Source organism: Leptosomus discolor, chromosome 1 (genome assembly GCF_034619465.1).
Source record: "Leptosomus discolor isolate bLepDis1 chromosome 1, bLepDis1.hap2, whole genome shotgun sequence".
Taxonomy (NCBI): Eukaryota; Metazoa; Chordata; class Aves; order Leptosomiformes; family Leptosomidae; genus Leptosomus; species Leptosomus discolor.
In genome coordinates, this window is record NC_141391.1 from 174,933,007 (window position 1) to 174,949,350 (window position 16,344).

General features: G+C 37.9%; 1 protein-coding gene across 1 annotated transcript in view; it reads right to left on the reverse strand.

Annotated features, from left to right (window-relative positions):
* Positions 1–16,344, reverse strand: part of OTOGL (otogelin like) — a 98,522-nt gene that overhangs the window by 70,698 nt on the left and 11,480 nt on the right. Inside the window, exons 8-19 of the mRNA XM_086461918.1 lie at positions 16,119–16,324; positions 13,225–13,352; positions 12,491–12,597; positions 10,092–10,198; positions 9,297–9,422; positions 8,474–8,582; positions 8,180–8,226; positions 6,640–6,785; positions 5,003–5,126; positions 3,152–3,329; positions 2,079–2,203; positions 61–270 (exon numbers count right to left, since the gene is read on the reverse strand). Coding sequence (XP_086318044.1) covers positions 61–270; positions 2,079–2,203; positions 3,152–3,329; positions 5,003–5,126; positions 6,640–6,785; positions 8,180–8,226; positions 8,474–8,582; positions 9,297–9,422; positions 10,092–10,198; positions 12,491–12,597; positions 13,225–13,352; positions 16,119–16,324 — 1,613 coding nt within the window. The remainder of the gene's footprint in view (positions 1–60; positions 271–2,078; positions 2,204–3,151; positions 3,330–5,002; positions 5,127–6,639; positions 6,786–8,179; positions 8,227–8,473; positions 8,583–9,296; positions 9,423–10,091; positions 10,199–12,490; positions 12,598–13,224; positions 13,353–16,118; positions 16,325–16,344) is intronic.

Genomic DNA, 16,344 nt, shown 5'->3' on the forward strand with positions numbered 1-16,344 from the left:
TTATATTTGTAGAATTTTACGCACTTCCTAAAGATAATCCATTCTGCAAACATTACTCACCGCAGTAAGAAATACGAGATCTGAAGTCAACAACAACCCCGTGCTTGCCACAGACGTAAGCATAGTGTGCCAAAGCATTACACAAACAGCTGCTTCCGCATTTGCACGCGTCAAAACGGCATAACTGGTAGTATAATCCTGGGCTGATGTAGGCGTGGCAGGGAGAAAAAACTTCTTGATTGATAATATCACAGTGAGATGCATACCCAGCTAAGAGAAGGTGACATTGTTTTAGCCAGATCCATTTTAATATAAGTTAGTCAAATTAGTAGCACAGAATATTAAAACCAAATAAACATAGCCAGTCGTGCAACAAAAACTTATATACAATGTCTTTCTGCAAGACTCTTTATTTTAAAACTGATATTGTGAGCAACTCCCTCAACAATAAACTCCACTTAAGATAAAAATAACTATATAAAACCAGTTACGCCTTCCTCTAGTAGTTCAGGAAACTTAAATGGCAAAATAATATATTTCAAGAGTTGGTTAGAAGAGCCCTCCAAAGCTTGGAATATATTTTTTACTACTTGACGTTTCATTTAGCTTTGAAATCAGCAATGGCCAAGAAGTTCTTGGCATGTGGACTCAGAAAGAATTACAGACTGGAGCTTGAGAGCACACAAGTCCCAAGCTGGCCATACACCTTCTAGTGCAAACAGACCCTCCTCTTAACCACTGAAGCATACTACCACCACAAGTGGTGGAATAACTCAGCAACAACATAGTTTGGATCATGTTTAAGCAAATTTTGCTGCTAAAAGAGTGTCCCTACCCTTCATCCTCCCTGTCCATTCCCACATACACACACCGGCACAAGGATTTCTGCAGTTTCTCAGTAAACGAGATTCAAAGAGTGAACTTGGCTTGGTTGAAAAGTAAACTGACAAAATAAGTAAACAAACAATCATTTCTTTTTCAGTTTCATCAGATTAAGATCATCACAGACCTGCAAAAATGCTTGTGCTACCTCGGCACAGGTGGTAATGCGGGGCAGGACCGGTTACTCAGGAGCTGTTTTTTCCAGTGATAATTGCAGGATCACAGGAAAATTCAGGCTGGAAGGGACCTCAGAAGGTCATGTGGTCCACCCTCCTGCACTAAGCAGCTTACATGTTTGCCAAACTCCACCTCCTTTGAGGAAGCACAGAACTGAAGATGAGGCATGTTGTGTCTTGGAGAGACCTAACTTGGCTGAGATGTACTGCTTTAGAAGACAGCCAATGCTGAAGGCATAAAAAGTCTTAGAATGCCCCAGATTCTTAAAGGTTTATGGTTATTCTAGGTTTGTTCCCGCAGGCTCTAAATATGGCCAGATCCCACATCCTTAGTGAGGTCTTATGTCTGAAACATTAAAAATATTAGACCAAATTCTGTCAGACTTGGCAACTACTGCCTGCCCATTGTCTTCATTAATTGAAAAGAGCAGCAGCATGGAAAGGAGGAGACAGTGAAAGTTCAACACAAAACATAGACACATCAACCAGCCAGAACTAAATCTTTACTCAGGAATTTGAACAAATTCACAGATCTCAGATTGTTTGCATCAGTTTGTGTCAGAAGGCATAGATGGAGAATAAGGAAACTTTTAATGAAACAAGCATGGAGAATCCAGAGGCGAACTTTGTTCTGAACACTGTCTCGGCAAGACATTGTCTCCTGTGCTTTCTTTGTCAATCTACAAACACGCATCACATCATCCCTCTTGACTGGCATAACTTGCAGGACTACAGGCAGTGTTCTGCCTAGCACTCTGCATGTATATTAGACAGCAGGACTTAGGACTCATGGACAGTACAGCCAGCATTAAATGACCAACTTGTATTTATGAAGGACTTACTTTACATGGTAAATATATGGAAAGAATGTTCTTTGACAGAAAAGAAAAAGTAAAGAAAGAGTGCACATCTAAAACTGAAGTTGAAATACATGTATGTGCAACTCATTCACAGAGAAAACAAAAAATGTCTGATAATAATACGATACAGCTAATTCCAGACTCCCATGTGAAAACATACCATTTTGCTGATTAACATTGCAGGGATCAACCACAGGAATATTGATAGGCACAGAACAAGCTGAGGAAACCTTCCATGCATTGGCATGAAGTTGTGGGGTCCCTTCTATCATCCCTGCTGGAGAACTGAAAAGGAAAAGATCAACACTACAAGCGTCCTGCTGACCTTTTCGACTACATGGTTGAGGACACAAGTACATCAAAAAACCTTAGATGTATAGTCACATTGAACATTCAATGTGTCAAAAGAATTTCCATCTGTGAGGTATAAAAGAAAAGAGGGCATGTGAAGGTTTTTCCTTAATATTTTACTCATGTAAAAATATTCTTCCACTCAAAGTCTGCCCTCATGCTTAATTCAAGTACTCTGAAATCCGTTGGAGGAGGCATTAATGAGAGGAGAATTTGGCCTTTATTTGAGTACATACATTCAGTGAAATGTCAAAAAACTGACCTGTTAGCTAATTCAGTGTTCTCAAGGGGGGCTGTTTGCATTTTGATGCTGTTTTTCACCAAGTATTTCAAAAGCTTTTATTATTGCTGGAAAAGTTTTGTGATATTATAACTTGAGGAACTTTGGAGGAAATTAAGTAGAAGAATAAGGAAAGTGTGGCTTTCTAATTAAACTATTCCTGTGGTTCAGAATTACATTTTTTTCCATTAAAACTTGATGTGGGAAAAAGAAATCAAGCAGTACTAAGTGTTATTCAGGTCAGGATGATACTAGTATTATCCACTCTTTTTATCAGTGCTCATGTATTTGCTCTGATGATAAGGGAGCAGCAGGGAGGAAAAAAAGTGCGTTCAAGCAATATCATCATCCAATAACTTCTATAAATAATATGGTAGTTTTTTAGAATTACTTAACTAAACATCTTAGAATGACTTCGCTACATTTATACGTTTCTTATTTCAAAATAAGAAATACAAAATAACATTTTAATTGAGATTTTTATATTGATTAGTTTAATAAAGTATGAGCATGGTAATGAAATAAAATAATCAGATGATGACTTTCAACAAAACTTTTCATTTGTTATTAAACACAATCTAAGTGTACGATATGCAACTTACAGAAAATCATCTCTTAAATTCCCATTGTATGTTCCACATAGTCCTAATGTTCTTCTCTTCCAGCCAACATCAACTTGAACGTAGATCCTCTCTCCATCTTTAGCAAACAGTATCTTCAAACCAAAACTAGTTTTCAATTGAACAAAGAAAGAAGATATATTCTGAATTTCAATAGCCCCTGCACATAGAAAAGAAAAAGAAAAACAAAGTCACTGAAATCCAGCTTCCAAGTTGGATTGGTTTACCCCTTAAACAAAATAGATTTTGAAAACTCAGAAATACAATGAGAAACTATACACAACCTCTCCTGCAGCCAAATAACGTCACCCATTCTCCATCTGAACTTAGGAGACTACATATCTTTTTCATTAGCAACACAAATCAGGAATTACAACTACTGTCGACAGAAAAAATCTCTCACCTTTCTGTACCTGTGAGTTATCCAGAAACAACTCTCACATTTCTTTTTTTTTTAGAAAAAAGCAATACAACAGCATGCCTCTGGCAATAAGAAGACAAGACAAGAAACCACTTGTTTCTTAGTCTCCAACGATGTTGTATGATTAATTAGCAGATGTCTGTAAAGTGTATTGCAATCTTTAGATAAAAGGTTCTCTCTTACTACTACTGATATGACATCAGTATAGCTCCTTCCTTAGGCTGTATGTGAACTAAGGCCCTATCAAATTCCCAGCTTTCCTTCCCAGCAAATCCATTATGTGAGGAAATGGAAATTTCACAGTCACAGCATTCATTTGATACACATTGTTGGGCTACTTGCAGCTGCAGGCTTAAAGCAGATCTAACTTCACAAGCAGCCTCTACACATGCACACACACATACTTAGGTGCATAAACTGAGAACAGGCAGACAAAATGCTTATGTGAGCTTAAAGATGTTCTTAGCTGATAAGACTTGCTAGACACATGCAGTTATCAAGAGTATGACACCAAAACGTTTGTCATAGATTATATTTCTTGCAGACTATGGAAAGAGACAACAAAGTGAGTGGGGACTGATTCAAAAGACAAAATTAAATTATCAATGAAATTATGAAGCAGAACTGTCAACATAATCAAAAGAATAACTGAGCTGTGAAACTCATTGCCATAGGAAGCTGTGAATGCCAGAAGTAGGACTGTGACTGGACAGATCCAATGAAGAAAAGACATAGCTGCAGCCACTAGCACAGAACTCCCTAAACTCTCTTTTGCCAAAGGCTGGGAAAGGAAAGGGGAACTCCCACTTCACTTTCAGAAAGAGCCTAAAAATCCAGTAAGAATTTACTACTGATCACTGTAAGGTATGAAATTTAGCAATATCATTTCCACCTTCAGTGCTGAATTTTATAACATCCTTTTAAGGCTGATTTATTTTACTATCCTTTCCAGCAAGGTGAAGCAACCTGCCTGAAATCACAACATAAGTCAGCACAGAAAACAACGTAGATCCCATAGAGCACGTGGATTCTATTCCATACCATTTATTCCAAACAGCTCTAATCAAGCTAGACCTTAACATCAGCATCAAGATTATTTCCAACCTTGCTTCACCTCCCTTCTTTTTCTTACCTCCTCACCCCTAAACAAAAACAAAATGAATGGGATTTCTAGGTACTCACAAGATAAGAAATGCAAATAAATGAGGGCATAATGAAGGACTCTATTTCACAGGCTGAAAAAGTACATTTCTAGAACCATTACTAAGGTTATCAGAAGTAAGTGATAGTACATTTCATAAGTTATGTTTGAAGAAATTCCTTTTTCATACACAGATATTATTAAAATGCTTTGGAGCATATAAAAGAAAGAATGTGAAGCCTGGTAAAATTCTAATCCATGCACTTCTTACCATTAAGGTTAAAAACTTGGTTAGGACCAGTTTGGACTTGACCATATCTTGTGAGAGTTACTTGTTGGCTCACATCATCTTCAAGAACTAGTGTTATAGACTCTATGCAGGCGTGGTCAAAGTTCTACATAGAAACAAGTTTCACCGTCAGAAACAGGCAAAGGCATTAATATTACCAAGGAAAGAAAAAAAATAAACAAACAGGGGAAAAACCAGTTGTATAGAAAGGAAACATCAGAGCTGTCATCAGGTAAATCAGTTATAAACTATCACTCAAAGCATTAAACAGAGCACCTGAAATTGTATATAGAACATAATAAAACATTGCATATGCATATAAGAGCAAGGAGAATGCATTGTAGCTATTATGGCAGCCTAGTAATAAGTGGACAGAGGTCTCCAAGTATGGATACTGGGTTCAAAAGCCCATACTTGCATGGCCACCCTGGGTACTCTTAATTGCTAGGTTAACCAGTGTTTGAGCAAGAGTCTGACCTCACCTATATCAAGCTGGTGCAACCAGAGCCCCAATGCAGCAAAGCAGGAGAAAGAAACTATTGCATACATGAAGGTGCTTCTCGCTTTGAAACACAGTCATGATCTCTAACTGCAGACCAAAAGGATAAAGTTTCTCCAGAATTATACTATAATAATTTATAAATACCTGACTATCAAAAAATGGTGACTTATAAACTAGTGCACACCCATAATTTTAGAGTGATATCCAGGCAGAATTTATGAACCTAAGTACAGGACAAAAGGTGACACATAAGCAGCTTAAACCAAGAATCTTATGCTCCCAGGACCCCTATGTTTTCACCCAGAAACTTTCCAAGTCGCCTAGAGTTGTACTAAGGCACATTCCCAGTAGCATCCTTGTGTCTCAGTGACTACCTAACCAATCATTTCACACTTGAGGCCACCTGAATTGCAGAAACAGGAGTCGCAACACCTATACAGGAGGAGGTGCTTACAAAAAAAAAAAAGCAGAGGCACCAGCTCATAGTCTAGGTTTTGAAGGGACATAAGAGACAGTCCCATAGAAGGGCAGCTTCAGTGCATCACTCCCTGCTGATGAGTTCAAGGCCCCTTTTCCTGAGAGCCTAAGTGACTAATAACATCATTAAATCCAGTCTTGCAGATAAGTACTTTTTATAAGCACCTCTATTTCTAAAGCCTATTGTTGTATACTCACCAAGGTACTTTCAAACAAATATGTGTGGTGGCTAGTCTCTTCAATAGTTTTCTAAAAGGCATTGTTCCAACAAATTAAATATGCTATATCATATTAAATAAAAATCTAAAGCTAAAAAAAAAAAAAAATCTCTTGCCTAACTAGCGGTGTATTAAAGCTGTTCAGTGCTGCCAGTAAAGGGCTTTTCTAAAGCCTAAGACACCTCTTTTTACCATAACAAAGATGTATATACTTGTTTAGTGTGCGTAAATGAATAAAACTTTAGACTTTATCCCTCTAAAGGTGCAACTGATTTTCCAAAGGGCTTACAAAACTGCTTACAAAAAAGCTGTAAAATGGTTTAAATTTATATTTTTTGTTAAACGTAACCCAGTAGGTTACAGTAGAACCTATACAAGATTGCCTGAAACATGGATGGATATGTCACAAAAATGTGACTTACCTGTCCACAAGGTGCTTTCTGTAAAGTGATTGTGAATTTGTTTTTCCCGGTGCCTTTTACCAAAATGTACTGGCAAATCCCAAGAAAGGTAAAGTGACGTCCATCAAATGTTGTGAAATGAGAGCTACCTGTGATGGAGCACTCAGCTTGAGAGAAAAAGAATAAACAAGAATGTTCACTTGCATAAGAATGTATGTATCATTATTCTGTAAATTATGTAAGAGAGAGAAATAAGAAACTTCCTCCTTATTTCTAAAGCACATAATCCAGACTAACTTTAATCTATCTAGCTATTATGGCATTTGGAAATAAAATATGTTATATAAGCCTATTTCCATCAGATACCACCTCGTATTGCACACACTGATGTACAGCATCTCTTGGTTCTAACTAGATGAGATGCCTTTGAGTCACAAGTTCCCTAAAATACAAAAAAGTTTTCTCTTTCATACAACTCAGAAGCTTCCTAGAATCTTTTTCGTCATCCCCTTTTGGCACAACTGAGTGTGAAAGAGGACAGGCTTCTTTTGCCTTCCTTCTAGGTACTGTGGCACTGCTTGTTGCCGTCGGTATGAAGAGGCTGCAGACGTCTGTCCTCGGGGCACATCTAGATCTGTTTTTCAGTTCAGATCAGGAGTGCACAGTTGAAGCAACTCTCCAGCGCATCCCCGCTCACTGCGCTTTCATTCACACTGTGGCGCAGCGTCAGAGCACACGAACTAGGCTCGTTTTGGCTGCAGCTACTGCAGGAGGTGCTCTGTGGGAGCACGTCTAACCTACTTCTGCGACTGACGGGCATTCAGCCCCTAGGACCAGACTAGAGTAGTCATAGTTAACCCTCCACATGCACACACAACACACACAAGACATATGGAGTTGTCCTCAGTGTCAACCGTTTTACCCTACAGATCCACCCTGTCATGCCTTGCTTAGTAACTGTTAAGCCTTGTTTACCTCATTCAGAGGGGGCTCCTTAGTTTGTAAAAAATTCTCTTTTTCACAAGTTTAATAGCATAATCTTGTCTAAGATACAGAACTCTCAAGGGAGTTTCACTAGTCAACTGCTGCATGTTCCTCCTCATTACAGAAACATGTAATCTTTAAAGATAAAGATCATTATCCAAACATGAACTGCTGTTATAAGGGAGAAAACAACAGTACACTGAGCATCAGAATGACGTTTTTCTTATTATTTGCGTTATAAATGCACCTAGAAGTGAAGCGATCCTTATACATGGCCTACGTACTGCACGGGCAGTAGAAATAAGCCACCTGCCCCGAAGAACATAGAGCATAAACAGGAGATGGAAAACAAGAGGTGGATGTAACACACTGAGTTAGGGAAGCGAAGGGGAAAAGGTAAGACAAGTATGGTCAGGCAGCTAACAGCTTCACCCCAGCTGGCCCACTGTTACTCTCAGCATTCGTCTGCTTAATCTTTCTTCCTAAATCCCAACCCCTTGGATCATATTTGGTCCTGTTGTCTTCTGAAAAGTTTAACCTTCACTGAGCAGAGAAAAGAATAATGTAACACAGGTACCTGGGCAATCATGATCAGTGCAGTTCCAAGTGCCACCAACACAAATACTAAAAAGAAAATCACAAAACATAGAAATTCAGTATTCTGAACTTTAGCAAAAAGAGCAGCTTTGAGATAACTAATTTGTCTTGAAATCACCCTTTCCATAAAATAGCCTGCATATTTTAGTGATACACAGGGCCCAGACTGTAAAATACAGATACTAAATATTCTTTGAAATGTGACAATGATGTTAAACTAACTACGGGCAGCAGTCACAGGGAGAAGAAACACAGATGTGAGGCTTTCACATACCAGTTGCTACATTCTTGTTCAATTTTTGAGCCTACAGGGAAGGCAGTTCCGTGATAAATACAAGGACAATTCGACACAGAGATACAAGTTCCATTTTCCATAATGAGACCTATTGGGAGGGAAGTTAATAAACGAGACAAAAAACAAATTAACAAACTCTGGATCACTGCACTTCCCCCATGTGACTCAAACATTCGAATCTGCCAGAAGGTGATCTCACCAGTCTTAACCAGGGAGCAGCAAAAAGAATTGCCCAGCGAGTGGAGAGATCTCAGAGTGATGAACAGTGAAGCTCTCTCAAAGCAGTTGTGTGATACTGAATAGTTGCTTTATGAAAAATATCTGCCTTAAGCGTGTAAAACTGTACAGACTCAAAAATGAAAAGATTCTGAGATAATCTTTAGTCCTTCTAGAACAAGACTGTTCATAGTCCAATCCCTAGTTTTTATTGAGTACAGGTCTCAGGAAGTTTGTTTTCTTGTACAGAGCATAAGACACTTTCTGTTTAAACAAAACCTCAACAGATTTTGGAATAATTCAGATAAAGTGGATTAAAACTATGCAATACCTTATTGCAGCAAACATTAGTGATGGCTCCAGATTTTAATGGATATTTCATTCTGAGCCACCTTTGTACCCTAGAGAAATGTTTAGAATACCCTAAAAGGAAGAATCATAGTGAGGATAACAACAGCTAGAGCAGAATTTACAATAATCACATTTTCAGGCTTTAACTTCAAGCACAGTCTATTCAGACAACTTTATTATTATGTTGGGTATTAGCTTTACACATATTTTTTCACATAAAGTTGACTGTACTTACCATCTGGACAGTAGCAACCATCTAAACAGTGTAGGTTGCTACCAAGACAATCTTTTTCAAATGTGCAAGTTGGTGGACAACAACTGATACAGTCACGGTGTACAAAGTTGTCTTCACACGTCTCAGCTACAAAAAATTCAGGGTACATCGAACATTAGTGCAATTTCTCTTTCCGTACTGAAGAATCCCTTTTTCTCAAATAAACAGTTGTGCAGCACTTCTGGTACAGGTGATTATGCAGATTGGGTACAATGGTTTGTTTGAAGAGGTTTTAACTGATGAACTGTGGTGATTCTCTTATCAGTATTTGGCTTTCTTTACCAAATTCCTACATCACCCATCCAAAAGAAGTTATAATCCCTGTGACAGGGGAACATGTCCTCATGTCTCAGCTAGTTCAAAGTCTAGTGCATGAGACTGAATTGCAATTGATGGGTGGTGGTGATAACCAGAAGGAGCTGGATTAACTGTATTAATTCTCTCACAGGGCCAGTAGAGGCTGAAAGGTCGTCTGGGAAGAGGGGCAATATCAGACCTCCACAGGTGTTTGTTCTTTGTCCTAGGATATGTTCAGCACACATTAATTTTGTATGGATCTAGATCAGATCACAACAGAATTAAAATATTCCTCTAGCAAGTCGTTGACTTATTTTTCGCCAGCAATAGTGAAGCTGGCTGATCTACTTCAGTATCAGGTTTGAGTCCTATGGTGACAAATGTCAAGATGGAATTATTTGAAATTAATACATGGGCTATCTCAAAGGTCACATTGTATGCTTAATTAAAGAGTCTTACTACAGGCAGGAAAGTCATCCCTCCAGTCCCGCACCGGGGACCCAGCGTGAGAGCATGCTCTAGCATACTCTGTCACCGCCCTGCAGTATGTTTCATCATCATCCACTCTGAAATGATAAAACAAGAGAATAATTAAGGAATTCAAATCCCATCCACAAATCTCTGCCATGAGACACTGCACAGGATACTTCACACATAGCTGACACCACTCGTAATGGCACACAGTGAAAATACTATGAAAAGAAATGAGCTATACTGAATACACTGTTGTGTGTTTATTGTTTGACCTCACAAAAAATGATTCCATTTTAATATTACCACAACAAACAAAATTACTAATTTATTACCAAAAAAAAAAAAAAAAAAAAGAAGATAAATGCTGCTTATGGTGAAAGAGAAACATGACTGTGTATTGAAGACAACGGATAACTCAACAGTCTCAAGAGCCACATCTCAGGTCCTCTCCCTCCTACATGACGTGGAAACTCTGATCTACACTAATAAAAAACATTCTGATCCAAGTAACAAGTTCAGGTTTCCAGTTGCCTGTCAGTCCTTGAACTTGGTGAGAAGAACTGTGTTGGTTGACGCCTGACCTTCTGTTGAAGTGCTTGGCACCACAAGCATTGTCCCCTGAATGCTGTAGAAAGGGATTTACAGCACGACCTTGGGCAAAGACGTTATCTCTGCTTTAGTTTATACAGAAGAAGCTGCACAGTGCGCTTTTGCCAGGATCAAGTAAAGTGTTTAGGTAAGCTCAAATTTTACTCAAATGTAAGCCACATAAAGCGAGATACCACCAACTTTTTGTTACTGTGAAAGTCCAACAACTCACATCACTCACTGTGGAGGACTTGATGCCAAAATCAACTAGTCATAACAAGACATTTCTATTATAAGCATGACTGTGACAGATCAGCTGAGTTCGTCTTTTAGCACACAAGATGATGCTTCCAAAATTAATGGTTTTAGGAATATATTATATTGTGCTTGTATTCTTCTTTCAACACATCCGTTATCAAATCAGACACCACTATACTCTTTGGTACAGTGATCAGAGTCTCTCCAGCTCTCCTTATCTAATCCAATTAAATGGGTCTTAGAAAGAGTATTTGGCGTATACTATGGCCCCAAAAAAACTTCATAAACTGACACTAAGCCACAAGAAGAGAGGTCTCTTTTATAAACAAAATAAGCCTAAATTAATGAGGTTCTGAAACTCAGAAGCTTCCTTCAAGGTTTTTAGCATTCGCACAGTTCACAGCAACACACATATTCATGTCGACAAAAATCAAATCTGCCTTAACACCATGACACTGATTCAATATCACAGTTGAAAATTTGCTTTTCATTATTCTTCTTCAAAAGCCACAATAAACTCCTGAGTTACAAAGAGACCTTATAGATGCAACTCATCTCTGAGTGAAATCAATGTACTGATCTTAAACTTCAGGAAGCACGCTTTGGAGATTTGCCTACCAACACCAATTCTTACATCTTGTCTTTATGGTAAATCAGAAAACCAAATATTCATCCAAAACGAACTAAAAAGTTATGATGGATTATACAGAGTGATTCTTACTTTTAGCTTTGTGATCCTTTCTTTATGTTTTTTTTAATTAAATTGATGATACTCAGAGAAGGCCATAATAGTGTCTGGTAAAAATCCCACTGTTTATGACAATTACTTCTTAATTTAAAAACCCTACTAAAAAGGAAGTGGTACACTGCTCAGTCATCTCTTCAATTACACTCTGGATCACCAGTTTAACCTGAATGACAAGAACTAAATAACAGTCTGAAGAGCTAAGAGAGAAATACCAGGTGGCATATAATGCCAACAGCTGAGGGGGTATGATTCCCACAAAAGCCAATGAGAGCTGACTTTCTTTTGACAACTCTGAATTTACATAAATAAAACAATTTTGAATAATTCTACTAATTGAACTATAGTGGTTGCTTATAAAACCAGTCTAACTGTGTCAGACAAATGGTCCAGCTTCTCCATTATCATTGATATTTCCCCCTAGTACCAGCTCCATGTATTTTGGATTCAGGACCTCCAGATACAGGTTTCAGGGGTTTTGTGACTAGCAGCTCCTCTTTTGAGATTCCCCACAGATTTCTCTTCCATGTATTTGTCTAGTATTTCCTTGAATCCATGAAAACCTTTAGCAATCAAAATATCTCTTGGCAGGCTGGTTCTGTGCCCTTTGTTTCCACATTAAATCACCCACTGAGAAACTCCGTCTCTTTTGCATGGAACTTGGTTCCTCCTCACTTCCCCCAATGCTGCTTAGTTCTGGTCTCAAACAAAATGAATGAGTGAGCGTTCAAAACGAATGAGTGAGCATTCATTTCATGCATCAAAAATAAACACACAAGAACTCCAGTCTTACCTGCAAAGATCATTCATACAGCTAGAAATATAAGAATACGGATCTATGCTTTCATGACAGCTGAGAAAAGGAAACTGTAGGAATATTTGGCACTTGAAGAATATGTCCTGCACATTAAGGAGAATCAGTAAACAACAGTTAGCAAATACTTTCTAAGCAAGCATAATTCTTTTTAGCTTTGTTTCCCTAATCCAAGGTCCTTTATATCCCCGTTAAAATTTGAGAATCTCACAGTGTCAATTTATTATTATGTCTCCTTTATGATGCTTCCTAAAATTTGTCCTCTCTGCCTAGGCTGGCTTGCTTGCCTTCTGCTCCTAAACCAAGTGGGATGAAAGAGTGTGAAATGACAAAAAAAAAAAAAAAAAAGCATTTTATGTCAATGCAGGAAGTGAGCATGTTTCTTCTGCAGTATTTCAAAATTTCCAAAATAATGAAGTGTAAGATGCCAGGACTGGAAAATGAACTCAGGTTTAATGCAGCAATGGAGAGCTCTGCCAGCAGACCAGTGCCATTTGGCACATCCTATCTGAGCCTTTGTACTTTTAAGCTAAACATCTGAAGATCTTCAGACATTCCCTAGCAACAGTCCTAATCTGAAGCTTTCCTTTCTCAAAGCCTCAATGCATTTAAGGCTTTTTTCAGCATGGTGTGTATTGCCAGATTCTTGTACCATCACTAGGCAGTGAAGATTAAGAAAAAAAAAATACATATATAAAACGTGATTAATTTACCTCAGTGGAGTCTGCATCAGCTGAGCAAGGACTGGAAAAATCTGAGGCAGTAGGTACACAAACTACATCATCTGAGGTTTGCACAGCCCAGCTATTTGCAAATTCAGCAATGTCTTCTGTATATTCATCTACTGCATGAAAACATGGGAAGAGAATCCAGGAAAAAAAAAATTGTCAACACAAAGACAAAAGACAGCTTGGAAATTTCTGGTAGTTTTTCAATGTGTTCGTTACCTCAGTTACAGATATGTTAAGCCTATAGGTGGTGTAGAAAAATGTTACTTTTCTTTTTTAATTCCAGGTAGTATTTTACACCACATTTAAATTAAAATGTTAAAAAAATATATGACAAGGTGTTGACTGGAGGTTTTTTTAAGTGCAATCGCTGACAATTTTATAACAAATATACAAATAAGGGCAAGTGTAACTCATTAAATACTTAAGAGAAAATAAATTTCTTTAAAACAATTTAAAGCTTTCATGATGTTCCACAGAGGTCATTTAGCACTATTGTCTCCTTCTTTTCCCTTGCTGCAGAAAAGCCCTACAACAAACACATTACTCTATGCCCAGCAATCCCCACAGCATGAGCATGGGAGAATTAATGAACGAGATGCATGACTGGAAGTCATGGCAACAGGCTGAGGAAGATACACGAACACACAGGAAGGTCCGCAACAAAGAAACAGAAACAAAATTTCCATATTTTTGCAGCAAGAACTAGATATCACATTTCCTCTATGATCTTAAGTATGTTAAAAAGGGTATATTGCCTCCACCCTGAAGAACCTACAGTAATTATCTGTACTACAGTTATCTATATCTATGCATGGTTAGGAGATAGGGTATTGAAATGAAATCAGCTACAGCTTTTTTCACAGAGCTGTACTATCCAAAACTTAATCTAACTTCTTCTAGCACAAGATGTACACAGCTTGACACTCTGCAATGTGGAAAGCCCCAAAGCACGCTAATTAGATATTTGTACTTGGATCTCCCCAAATAAACAAAGATAAGATCCTAACCACCAGTCTATTTTACTTAAGAGCCAGGGAGACTTAAAACATTTCTCCCTCTCTGACAGAATAGCTCTTTATGCAGGAAACCCTTCCCAAAAATCTGGGTTTTGATCCTGTTGACATAACTCTGCTTCTGCAAAAACATTAAAAATATTTTATTTAAATTTTGACGTGGCTTGAAAAAAATTTCTAAGTCCTCAAAAAACACCACAAAATAAAACCACTGTCCTTGAAACAGTTCTTATACACAGATACAGCCTTGTATATTAAAGCGATACAAAGATGAACACCAAGGAAGAAGATAAGGAAACAGAAAAGGAGTTCGTTTTTAAACTGTGTTTTGAAATGGAATATTACATGCCTCTCAGCAACTTATCTATTTGGGACATTGCAGATTGAGAGCATTTAGACTGTATAAGACTCAGGACAGATGCAAGAGCTTCACTTACACTACTGAGGGAAGTAGTTCAGCTGGGGAAGATAAATCATCATCCCAAATAATTTATAAGATTTGGAAACACTTAGAAAAATATTGTGGCTTAGAAGTAATTTGAATTAGCCGTCTATTCTTGTGAAGGTATCAGAATTTCGTGCTCTGTATTTGCACAGAGGCACCATGTTATACAACTGCTTCAAGGTTCAAGTGATTCATAGCACTCTCGATTGTACACTACAGCAATGCTATCATTTCTGATAAAGAAAAATGCTAGAAAAAATTATGACGGTGAAGAAATGTAGCTCTGGAAATGAAGAAAGCTAAGAGCTGGAAGTCTTTTATAACAGCTAATACATTTAAAGATACTGGAATTACTGGTTTTTAGAGATTGTGTGAATTCATTATCTCCTCCAAACTCCATTTTTCTCCACTGTTACAGATCACCAGTTTTAACTCGTTATTAAACATACTATACTCCGGTGTGCAGAATTCAGTGCACGAAACAGGGAACTTAACTGCTCTCATGGCAGAAGAGGTATGAGAAATTTAGATTGGGCAGATTTTTAAAGACTATACAAGGATAGGCACACTGCATCTTCCTTCACTTAGTCAAAAAGCTTCGCTATCAACCATAAAAAACGAGGAAAAAACAGAGGAGGGGAAAAAGTTACAGTGAGATTACTTACGTGACTTAAGAATATGCAGGGCCATGGAACTAGATTCTCTCAGCAATTAATGGTAACAGTAAGACAGCCCTGTCTTCGTCTTTATCAGAGACTGAGAAAAATACTGCTCATATTCTCAAGCTTGTTCTTGTCTTTTTTTTTTTTTTTCCCACATTAATTGCAAGTAGGACAAAAGCCCCTATAGAGTATTCCCTGCATAGACTACAGAATATTCTACCAGCTTAGCAAGTCATCTCTGCCTCAGATGCAGCATTGGGCAACTCCTCATCCTACAGGGTAGCCGGAGGCCCGTAATACACTATACCAACAAAGAGATACAAGGAATTCCCTGGCAGCAGCTTTCAAATTTACACATTTCAATGAGCATTTTTATGATGCTTATATAAATAAGTAAGTTGAGATGGTGCTTTTCCCAAATGTTAGTATTTTGGTTCTTCTCTCCTTCTCCCTCCATCTTTAAACATAGAGAAAACCACAAGCATTTGTTTATTTATTTATTATTTGAAGGCACTTTCATCAGCTAAGATAAACATACCCCAAGTGCTTTGCTGAGCTTAAACTTACATGTAAAAACTTTCTTGAACTAGGACCTTTTCTCTTAGCATCTTTAATGATGAGGAGAAGTAGAGCAGATATTCTATTTTCTATTGAAATAACTGAAACAGGGCTCTGACTTTTTACAGTATTATTTTTAAAGCGAACATGGAAGCTGTTCATACCACATAAGGGTGTATTTCTGAGCTATTTACTTACTATTTTGCAGTACCAGGTCATCATATTTATTGCCATTAAAATTTCCACAGAGGCCACAAGGTTTTCCTTTATGATCTTCTGTCAGCTTAATATAAATACCAGAGTTTCCGTCCCAAGCAAGAGAAAAACCAAAGGTAGTCTTCACCAGAATATAGTCAGCCAGTCTCTCAAGGAAAGCATTTCCAACCGTCTGAGGCAACATTAATCTGGAAAAACAAACAGCCTG